The sequence below is a fragment of the Pteronotus mesoamericanus genome, unplaced genomic scaffold (genome assembly GCF_021234165.1).
Source record: "Pteronotus mesoamericanus isolate MK-2021 breed Mesoamerican mustached bat unplaced genomic scaffold, CSHL_Meso_final contig_40, whole genome shotgun sequence".
NCBI classification, from domain to species: domain Eukaryota; kingdom Metazoa; phylum Chordata; class Mammalia; order Chiroptera; family Mormoopidae; genus Pteronotus; species Pteronotus mesoamericanus.
In genome coordinates this window covers 15192309-15204402 of record NW_026555150.1, presented here as the reverse complement: position 1 = coordinate 15204402, position 12094 = coordinate 15192309, and the positions used below count along the sequence as shown (strand labels likewise).

Sequence of the window (12094 nt, the reverse complement as noted above, 5' to 3'; positions counted from 1 at the left end):
TGCCTGGCCTTGCCTCATGCTCAGGAGCTATGTGGCTCAGGAGTGTGTGTATCTATCTATCTATCTATCTATCTATCTATCTATCTATCTATCTATCTATCTATCTATCTATGTAATCAGAGCTCTGCAGGAGATTTAGGTTCCCAGCCTTCAAGAGAATAAGAATGGAAGTTCAAAGCTTCCATGATTAGGCTCAGAAATCCCACAATATCCCCTCCACCACATTTTATAGGTCAAAGCAAGTCACAGGGCAGCCCGGATTCAAGCAAGTGGAAACATAGACTCCACCTCTTGATGGAAGGAGTGGAAAAGTCCCAGTGCAGAGGGCTGCACTACCCAGGGGTCGGGGAGGAATTGTCATCTTCCCTGCAATCAACCTACCATAGTCTGTGTATGGAAATATGAGCCAATACCTAGAACAGGATCTCCTAAGCAGAATATGGGCTCATAAAAGGACATGAGCTAATACATAGGAGTATAAAGAGTGTATGTGGGATATGAGTTTCCCCAAGGTGTATGACTCTTTTATAATCCACTGCTGTGAACACAGACTCAAAAACTGGGTGTACAGGAACCATCTGTGGGTTTGTAAGGGGTTGGAATTTAAGCTCAGCCTTTCCACTTTGTGCCTTAAGAGGAACAGAAAAGAAAAGGAATCCACATCTTTTCCAGGAGAGAAGAGAAAATTAACATGTAGCTGCAACTTGGATGTTGGGCAAAGTTCAGATGCAGGCTTAGGATTTTGAACCACTGTCTGGCATCTACTAAACTTTGCTTTGTGATGATAAATAAGGCATGGCTTGACACCATCTGGGTTAGAAATGAGAATGTGATATGAACCAGCATTTTGAGTAGGCTCAGTATATTGGTTCCTGACTTGGTTGCAATGTTAGTTTAAAAAAAGACACAACTCCCAAAGGGCTGGTCATCACAGTAATACTTTGTTCTTTGACAATATCTTTCATCGGAGGCACTAAGAACACTTTGAAAATACACCCCTGTGAGGCTGTCTATGCGATTTTCCTTAATTTTATGAGCAATTATTTAAAAAAGAAAGTGATTTATATATTAAAGACTCTTAAGATGTAGACTCAGAGTGGTCTTGGATATCTCCTAGTGTTACAGCCTAACTTGTATCTTCCCACTTCCCACTCATATGTTGAAGCCCTGACACCAACGTGATTGTATTTGGAGACTGGGCATTTTGCAGATAATTTAAGGTTAGCTGAGGTCATGCCAGTGGCGTCCTAATCCACACATGGAGGAAAGGCCATGTGAGGACCCATGGAGAAGTCAGTCAGACATCTGCAAGCCACGAAGAGAGCTCTCACCAGAAATTAAATTGTCTGGCACCTTGATCTTGAGCTCCCCAGCCTCCAGATCTATGAGAAAGAAATTTTCTGTTGTTTAAGCTGCCCAGCCTGTAGTGTTTTGTTTTGGCAGCCAGAATTTACTAAAACACTTAATCGTGATCTGCGAAACACTGATGTGCCAGGACTGTTAGTAGGTGTTGGTTCTAACACCTTTGAGAATGTCTAATAACATTAACACCTATTGGAGATCCGAAACATACATTATAATATTAAAGGCATCCAGTACCCTAGTGTCAGGAGCACCTGTCAACAGTACATACCAGATTCCCTACTGGGGAATGCTTTGTAAGCATCTGTAGATGTTCGTTCGTTCGTTCGTTTGTTTTATACAGGTGCCCAGGTCCTGACTCTGCTCCACACACGCTGAACCAGAATATCTAAGGACGAGGCAGGGGCATACTATATTTTCAAAGATCATAGGTAATTCTGATGAGCGATCCTAATTATGACCCACTAAAAGCATGCAAGCTTTGTGGAGCTGAGTTTGGGAACAACTGAGCTAGGACAACCCTCTCATTTTACACGGCAGGAAATTGAGGTCCCAGCAGGGAAAATGACCTGCCCAAGTTTGAACACAGAGCAAATAATGTCTGAACTGTTTTTGCCTCTGATATTAATGACCTCTAGGTGGCAGCCTGTCTCTTGATTTTCGTCTGTGCCTCCACAGGCTGGAAAAGTTGATTATGGGGTGAATTTGAACATGGAAATACAACAGTTTGGTCAAGTGAGTGCTTGTGATGATACGGTGCCTTGGACCAAGCGGCTCATGAGCTGCTTTTGTATTCCCCACAGTCCAGGTTTCCAGCCTGGGAAGAAGAGAGCTGAGGGAAGATGATGTCTAAAATTGGGAAGGGAGAGGTCAGCGGGCAGCGGTATCTTTCCCATAGAGCCTATTGTGGCCAAGAAGCCAACTACTCTACCCAGAGCACCATCTCCTGAGTCCCGACTAATGGGCAGAGATATTTGTCGGGCTGAGACAACTGGTTTCTCCAAGCCACCCCTCACTTGGTATATTCTTTGAGAAGTAATAATTTTAAAAATGTATCTGATGAAGGGCCCTTGATAAGAGATACCTTTTGAAATCCAGTCATTTCAAGAACCTTTTGTCTCACCCCTGCTGTTGTTCATCAGATCCTAGAATATATAGAGAGTTCTGGACATTCCCAGGACAATTCCAGGTCTTGTATCTACGACTAACTTCCAAAGTGACATTGGGCAGGTTACCTCCCCTCACTCAGCCTCAATTTCACCATATGGTTTATAAGCATTAAATTCTTGTAATAAATTAGTGACAACTCGAATGATGGCTAATGCTTAACTTCGGCAAGTCTAATCCTTTATGTTGGGCAGGATATAGCATCACACACACACACACACACACACACACACACACACACACGAAAAGCACATGTGCCTTTCAAATACCCATAACACACTTAGTAAAAGCTTCTTTTTTAGTGTCACCAGGGAAGAAGTCCAGAGCATAGCACGCTCGAGACACACAGTTCCAGTTGCACTTCTTGGTGATTTCCTTGCAGCTGTCGCCCTCCACGATCTGGCTTCATTGTCAGGCTCTTGGCAACGTGGCTACAGGAGTTCCCAAGGGCCACATCCAGATCTAACAATTTCCACAGGGAAAAAAGGGCCACCCCTCCCTGCATTTACTTCTTAAGAAGAGGAAACCTTTTTCAGAAGCACCCTAGTACACTTTTTGAATTTCACTGGCCCTGATTGGATCATATTCCCATTGTTTCCCTCGCCCTTCCTTGCTAACAAAGGGAATGGTAGAATCATGATCGGCTTGCACTAATCATTGTGGGGGTCAAGGAGTATTGGTGTCAACTACTTGTAATCGCCCCCTTCCTCCCCAAGTAAAGAGGATACAGTGTTTATAGTGCAATGTTTGGGTCATTCTAGTCCACTGAGAAATATTAAATGGTCATTTTCATGTGAGTCAATAATTGCTGCCTCTTCTATTCCATGGGAGCAGTGTGTTTTTGTGTAGAGGGGGAGCGGCCACCTCATGGAGAGGATAATATCCACTAATCAGAGGTGCTGTTATCCTTCTAGATTACCTTAAGGCATATTATCTAGGGGTGGCAACTGAGATGCAGTGTCAATCGAGGGCCAGTCAAGGAATAGAATTAAATACAAAATGAGTGTCACGCCTTCATGAATTTTCCTCACTCTGCCGAGGCCAGGCAGCAGGCTGTGATTCTGTTTTCTGGGTTGTGTGATGCAGACCTGGACCAGATTCTGGCCTGTGATATATGGCATTGAGGGGCTAGAAACCCACTGGCATAACATAGGCTAAGAAATTCAAAACTTCTGAACACGAGAATAATGTATGGGATCTCAGGAACATTTGCCCATTCACTCCCCAACTTTGCCCTCTGAAGAAATTAAAACATGAGTCCTGTAACCCTTGCCTAGAGAAATGAGTGGAGCACGGAAGCATTAGATACTTTCAAAAGCACTTCTGCTGCCCCTTCTCTCCACACTGAGGAAGCCAGTAAGAAGCAGGTGCTGTTAAGACAGGCTCTCTGATTTGTAGCGTGTTGGAGGGATCAGGAATAGATAAATCCAGGTGGTGGCAGTTAACATCAGCAGCAAAGTGGGTATTATTCCCATAACAGGTATCTGGAGAATCACCTGACATGCTGTTATGGACTGAATTGTCTTCTCTCCCCCTTCCCAAATTCGTATGTCAAAGCCCTAACTCCCACAGACTGTATTTGCAGATAGAACCTTGAAGGAGGTCATTAAGGCTAAATTAAGTCAGAAGGGTGGGGCCCTATTCTGATAGGACTGCTGTCCCTGTAAGAAGAGGAAGAGACACCAGAGATAGCTATCTCCATCTCTACGTCTCTCTCCAAGGCAACCATCTGCAAGCCAGGAAGAGAGGCCTCACCAGAAACCAACCCTCCTGGCACCTTGATCTTGGACTTCCAATCTCTAAAACTATGAGAAAATAAATATCTGCTGCTTAAGCGACTCAGTCTGAGGTATTTTGTTATGGCAGCCTGAGTGGACTAATGCACATGGAGAGATCTCTGGCTATGGATAATTAACCTTGGAGTTCCCAGGGATGAAATCTAAACAACCCACCAAATCCTTAGTTAGTCTGTATAAGTGAAAAGACACTAAGGTCTGGTAAAGAGGGGCTCCTGGCATTTGAGTCACCACACTAGCCTAACGACGAGAGAAATAGCTTCAATACAATTCCCAGGCACGAATCATTAATCACACAGCCCCCGAGTCCTTAGAATGGAGGGTGGTCAGGTGAACCTGAGCGAGAAATCTGCTGTAGCACTTATGATCCTTCTCCTTGGCCTTCCCCCAAAAGCACCTGCATTAACTGACCTTGGCAAGTTGCGACAGCTCCAAACCTTTCAGAAACTAACTGGAAACTGCCTTTAAGTCAATGCTGCTGCCAGGGGACCAAGAACACCTCTGCAGTACTTCCTACCACAGAGTGGAGAGAGTGCTTGGGGAGGTTAGGGGAAAAGGGACCTCTTCCCTGAGTCAGCCATTCAGTGGGCTCACTGAGATCCTAAACCCCTCCCTGTGGGATTAGTCTGCCAGTTCCTGGATATACTTAGTTAGCCTCAGGCCACCTCTACACATTGTTTAGACTGTGTACTTTTGTTACTGTTGTTGAGGTTCAGCCTCACGGGGCCCCTGCTGTCTCAGACACGGACATTTGTGTCTCATCTTAAGCCCACCAGACCAAGTCCCCAACCACCACTCCAGGGCTCCTAATTTGGTTGGTATTTGTCAGGGATAACCCGAGGTTCTGTTGCTTTGTCTAACCTCTGGGCTCCTACACGCGGTGTCGTGGAAAACACTAAAGTTATCTTCTGTACCCTCTGAAGGATGTAGAGAGAAGGCATGGAGTGGGAGGTTACCCCCATCCTGTTCTTCCCAAGTCCAACATATCATGGTCCCTACTCACCCTGCGGCTACAGGCTGCTTCAGCAAGCCTTCTGACTTCAGAAATCCCCAGCCAGAGACAGGTGTCCATCTCTTACATACTATTGGGTTGGCCAAAAAGGTTTGTTTAGTTTTTCTTCCCATACGATGGCTCTAGTAGTGCTTAGTTGTCTTCAACTTCATTCGAAACAATTTTGTTCGATCGTATTGTGACAGCTTTCACATCAGCGTGCATTAAGAAACCTTATCAAAATTGGTGAATTTTTGTGCAGTTATTTAAATATTGAAGATGGAAGAAGAAACATAGCATTTTTGAAGTATTATATGCTTTATTATTTCAAGAAAGGTAAAAATGCAACTGAAACACACAAAAAAAAGACTTGTGCAGTGTGTGGAGAAGGTGCTGTGACTGATTGAACGTGTCAAAAGTGGTTTGTGAAGTTTCTTGATACTATTGACATTTTGGCCAAATAATTCTTTGCTGTGGGGCTGCCTTATGCATTGGAAGATGTTTAGCAGCACCCCTGGCCTCTACCCACTAGAAGCCAATAGCAGGAGATAGCCGACATACCCAAAATATCCACATCAATAAAGTTATTGGTGAGAATGTAAGATGTGTCTTTTATTTTACAGGAAAAACTACACGGACTTTTCGGCCAACCCAATACTACATTGGCTACCTGGGCCCTGGGGGAAGGGGTATTAGGGTAAGAAGGGGCAAATCAAAGCTATTAGAGCTCCTCTTCATTGTCAACAGAGGAAGTATAGTGCAATGTAGCTTATCCGTATGGGAATTGCAGAGATTTTTGCCACACTCCAAGACTTGAAAAATGCAGGTGTTATTCCTACCACACACAGGCTAATGTGGAGTCACAGCTAAAACAGACTCTCCAGCTAGTGCAAATCACCATGCTAGTAGGTCTTCCCCTAGCCTTTGGCATCTAGCAAATCCAATGCTGCTCAAAATACTTGGGGCAAAACAGTATGCTCTACAGAGTCTGTGGCAAGCCCCGACAGGAGAATCCACAGCGGACGCTGCTAGGATGTAATACATACTACGAACCAGCAGCCTATGTATAGTGCTGCTTCCCCCATTGCCAAGGTCTGCAAGTCTGGAAAGGGGGGACTGGAAATAAAGGTGGTGCCTCTCATAATTATAATAATACCACTGACTCCCCTCCAACAGCTTTAATTCCAGTCCCTGCAACTTTGATCTCTGCTGCTTTAGAGGTTTTAGTTTCCTAGAAGAAACACATCTAGTTTGGGGTGAAACAATGGGTCCCCTAAATCTGAAGTCACTCTTAGCTCCTGGAGACATTCAGAACAGGTGGTTACGGTGTTCATGCTATAGAATGAGGGCAGGGAGGAATATGGATGAGACTTGGGATCTCCTAGGGTGCCTTCTCATACTATAATCCTGAGGGGGTGCACGGCAGAGTACCGCAGCCCTACAAATGGCTGCCAATGGCTCAGACTCCTTAGGAATGAAAAACTGAAACCCTCCCCACACCCCGTAGGTAAAGCAAACGGAATGTGGAATTGATAGAGAAGTCAGTCACAAATAATGGCCATGTCATGGCTCTGTGCAGAAATGAGGACTGTACCTTCTATCTGTATTTCCATGCTTATTGTCATTTTTTTGAAACTTCTCTCACTTCTTCTTTAGTATTTTAAGTAGGATAGAGTGGTGCTACTGGTGGTGACTTCACCATTTATGTCATGGGATTGTAGAATATCAAGTAGGGATAATGGCAGAGCTAGAGAAAGAAGGGCCCTCACTGGGAGAACTTGAACTACAAACAGAGGTTCCACAAGCTCCCCTCTGACTATGGTAACTGGACATGTTTGTATGTGTTGTCTCTCTCTCGGTAGTTCTCGGCTGTACATGGAACAATTCAATTATGCCAGGAGGGAGCATTTTTGGATTCAGTGGAAAAAGGATGTTTGCCCTGGCTGCCCTGGTTCAGTGGACTGAGTGCCGGCCTGCGAAACAAAGGGTCGGCGGTTCGATTCCCAGTCAGGGCACATGCCTGGGCTGTGGGCCAGGTCTCCAGCAGGGGGCACGCGAGAGGCAAACACGCATTGATGTTTCTCTCCCTCGCTCCTTCCCTTCCCCTCTCTCTAAAAAGAAATAAATAAAATCTTTAAAAAAGAAAAGGAAAAGGGTGTTTGTACATGCTAGGGATACAAGGAGTAGAAAGTAATTATTGTCTATAATATTTTGCTGTCTACCTCCCATCCCCTCATTTCGGTAACTGCTGGAAATCACGGAGATTCACTTCTTCTGACCACAGGAGTACTTGGGATAGAAACACAGGTGATGGAAAAAATATGGGATATCCTCGCTTGCTCTGGAGCCTCCATGTTTTAAGGCTTCGGTCGCCTTGCCCAGAATCATTCAGATTCTTTTTGTAAAAAGAATTTGTAAAAAGTACCACATCTGTAAAGTATAGTGCGACTAACTATGCCTGGACTGGGCCCTTGGATTCTGGAGACAGTCTCGCTGAGTTGTTGGTGAAGGGAGCCCATGTGAGTAATCGCCGTGGTGACCAGAACCAGGCTGAGTCCGAAGGCAGTCACAGAACTGCGGAACTGCTTCCCAGGAAGGGGGTCAAGGCTTCCAACATAAAACCCGGGTCGTAGACCAGCTAGAGAGACACCAGGGCCTGGAACCTGCATCTGTGCCTGTGAAGTCAAAAGTTTGGTTGTACCAGGAGAGCACCTGGAGGACAGAATGGGGAATTGAGAGTCAAGGTAGAACAGATCTGGCAGGCAAGAGACAAGATCCCTCCCATTTGGTGATTTGAATGGACTGCTTCTCTAGGGAACCAGGAGTTAAAGCACATTTGGTTTTGCTGTATGGTAGTGGTAGCAGTAGCAGTGCTCAAGAGAACTGTACCGACTTCTACTCTTAGGCCTATGCCAAAAGTTACCAGAGATTCTCATCTCATGAAGGGTATTCAATTATGGAATAGAACATGTTAATAAATTAAGATGAAGTAGTTTCACTAGTTGTCTTTTTTTTTTGGTGGGGGGAGCTGTGGGATGAGAGGAATTTTACCTGCAGTGAATTAGAGGAAATGATTTGAAAAGTGAAACATAAAAATGAGAAGTCTGTGCTCTTACCAAGGAAAAATTTTAAGCTCTGTTTAGAATCCCAAAACACCAATTCAAAAGAACCTATGCACCCCAATGTTCATAGCAATACAATTTGCAATAGCCAAGTGTTGGAAGCAATCTAAATGCCCATCAGTAGATGACTGGATCAAAAAGTTATGGTACATATACACAATGGAATACTACGCAGCAGAAAGAAAAAAAGAACTACTAAACTTCGTGACAACATGGATAGAACTAGAGAGCATTAGGCTAAGCAAAATAACCCAGGGGGCAAAAGACAAATACCATATGATCTCACCTATAAGTGGAATCTAACCAACAATACAAAGATGCAAGGAAAATAAGACCAGCAACACTGAAAGGAAAAGAAACCAACAGAGACAAGAGGGAAGGAGGGAGGGGAGGCGGGGAAAAGCAAGGAAAGGGGAAAGTCAAGGAACATATAGGAAGGACTCATGGACAAAGCCAAAGGGGAAGAGTTGAGGGAGGGAGGGAGGGAGAGAGGGAGGGGGCAAGGGAAAGTGGTGGGGGGTAGGAAGAGACAAATGTATTTGAAAAAATAAATAGATTAAAAAATAAATCTATAAAAAAAGTGTGTATGCTTGATCTGTTAATTGGAAAAAAGCTATGTTTTCTTAGAAGAAAGTGATTATATGTGCATGTGTGTGTGTGTGTGTGTGTATTTATGTGGCTCACCTCTATTAAATACACTCCACCTGGATAAAATATAATTCCTTTTTTTTAATGGCTACCAAGTATACTGTTATATAGATGTTCTGTTTTTATTTAGCCAAGCTCCTTCTATTGTACATTTAGTTTATTCCCACTGTCTTGCTTTCTGACTAATACTGAAATGTTAAGAACCCCATGTAAACATCATGGGGCACTTATCTAATTTTTAAACTTTGAAAAATTTATCATTTTCTTTTGTTTTCACCTTAACTGACATTGTGGAGATTTACTTATGCAGTTTCATAGAGTGAGGAAGCTCTGGGTTATCTAAAGATTACTGGCCATTTTTAGTTTTAAAGCATTTCCTTATAGTTAATTGTTTGCTTGGAAAGCAAGGAAATCCTATTTTGTGTGATCTTTCAGGAATATTTTAGGATATACATACAATATTGTAGAAAAATAGGAAGGCAGAATCTACCTGGCCTAACATGCCACTCTACAACTCCCCCTCCCCCAAATTTCCTTCTAATTACAATAAATTTATTTTTATTTTTCTTGATTTTAAATAATTTATTGATTTTAGAGAGAGAGGAAGGGAGAAATATCGATGCAACAGAGAAACATCGGCCAGTTCCCTCCCTTATGCACCTCAACCAGGGATCAAACCCTGCAAATAACATAGACATGTACCCTGACCAGGGTTCGAACCAACAACCTTTTGGTGCATGGAATTGTGCTCCAAACAATCAAGCCATGTGGCCATGACATACATTAGGTAAATTTATTTTTATTTATTTGTTTTCCTAAAATATTGTATTTATTTATTTTTAGAGAGAAGGGAAGGGAGGAAGAGGGAAACATCAATGTGTCATTGCCTCTCAAGCGCCCCCTACTGGGGACCTGGGCTGCAACCCAGGCATGTGCCCTGACCAGGAATCAAACCAGCAACACTTTGGTTTGCAGGCCAGCACTCTCACTCTCACTTTCTCTCTCTCTCTAATGAAAAGCAGTAAATACCAGCCCATCCCTCTCAAATCTTCCCAACCCAGAGGCAGAACTTTTACACATGTCTGTTTAGTGGTCACCTCAATTTTTAATAATGTGCCATTATTACTATTTCTTGACTTGATGATATGAGTTTTCTGCTGACTTTCTGCTGTCCCCTCCACTTTCTTTCTCACTCCATATGGTTTTATCACTATTTTTAACTCTTATATTTGTTACATTGCTTATTTTAATATAATCACTAAATCTGTGTTATTATTTTTTAATTTGATTTTTAATTTTTCAATTACAGGTGACATTCAATATTATATTAGTTTCAGGTATACAGCATAGTGGTTAGACATTTATGTAACACATAAAGTGATTAGTGATACCTCCCAATATTCTTTGATCTAGAGACAGTATCTGGACTTCTCACTTCATGAGACTAACACTGTCTCATTTCCTCCCCTCTGCCAGTACTTGTATACTGTCAAATTTGGTGATATTCCATTCTGTTCCATAACTGTAATTGTCTTCCCAGTTGTGCGTAGAAATTTACTCTAAAAATGGAAAACTACAAGTAATATTTGCATTGTAATGATCATTTAAATATTTTTCACTGAATACAAAGTCAAATGCTATGACTGAATTTTCTCATCTGTGACTGCAGTCTTGATTGCCAACATTCAAGAAGATTCCCTTTTACACACACACTTCTGGTAACTATTCAAACCGGGTCACGTCTGAGGTTGCTTCATACTTGAAGCATGGTTTCTTTGTACAATTTGAAATGTTTCCTGTAGTTCCTGTTTACTTACCATTGTTTTTTTCTTTGGGAATGAAAGAAACGTATGACTTCCAGATCATGTCATTAATTTTCTCCACTTTCTAACTCCATCTGTCTATTGTTAAGAATCCATTTCATTCAGTTGAAACTGTTTACTTTTTATTCTAATTTGGAAGGCTGGCTTCCTATTTGGACCGTTCTTTCACAGTTTATCTTTATTTAAGTTGTTAGTAACCTCTCTTTTTTTCCCTTAAGGCATCCTGTGCCCATCATCATTTCCTAAAGTTTGTGTTCTTTTTTTTGTTTTATGGATGCAAAATTTTTTTCATTTATTTTTTAGGTTCTTTTCTGTTCTTTAAATTATCTAGTTCCTTGAGAGTCAACTTTTCATTGTATCTGCGGCTTTTTTGCTTATATTACAGGCTTTCCGTAAATCATGATTTCGAGCCGCCAAATTGCATTAGAAGATAAGGCACTGGAAACACAGACCTGCAAAGTCTGCGTGCGCGAGCCCAGCTGGCCGCTTTGCTCTAGGGCGGGTGAGTTGGTGGGTGGAAGTCAGTCATCCTGAGGGGGGCTCGCGACTGCCACAAAGTTAGTTAATCTAAATATGTACCTGCAGGCGGACGTTGAGAATCACAGAGGCCACGACGTAGAAATAGGGGAAGTTCATGCGCAGCCGCCAGGCCAGGTCAAAGAAGGTGAGCAGCGTGCGCGTAAGCCCCTTGCAGAACGCGCGGTAGGAGTCTCGGGCTGCTGCACAGCGCGGCACTCGCAACGCCAGGCCCGACAGGGTCGCTGCCGCCGCCATTGGTCTGATGTAGGGTCCCATACAGTGCAGAGTGCAGGGCCTCCAGCCGGCTCCGCAGACACACCGACCGACGGACAGAAGGGCAGACGCGGGAGGAATCCTTGCGGGAGGTCGACTGGGCGGCCTTCTTTTCCCTTGCAGCGCTCCAGGCAAGGCAATCGCGCGGGCCCACCTGACAAAGTTTGTGTCGGGACCCCCCTCGGGCCCGGGCGGGGCGGGGCGCCAGAGAATATGCGATCCCCCGGATGGGGAGGGCGGCACCGAGGAAAAGGAGGCCTGGGGTGGAGGGGGGTGGAGGAGAGGGGGGAGGGAAGCCAGAGGGGAGGGGGAGGGGCGCCTGGTTTATCAAGGTGATCTAGCTTTCTGAAGCTGAGGGTCCTTTTTAATTTTTAAATTTTAACGGAAGCTAAA

The 12094-nt window shown here is 43.7% G+C and overlaps 1 protein-coding gene across 1 annotated transcript; it reads right to left on the bottom strand.

The window, feature by feature from the left end:
- Positions 1–11423: 11423 nt before the first annotated feature.
- On the bottom strand, positions 11424–11704 carry LOC129073383 (small integral membrane protein 10-like protein 2A). The gene has a single exon (XM_054577050.1). It carries the CDS (start codon positions 11702–11704, stop codon positions 11477–11479), a length of 228 nt encoding a protein of 75 aa, XP_054433025.1. The 3' UTR covers positions 11424–11476.
- Positions 11705–12094: the final 390 nt, after the last annotated feature.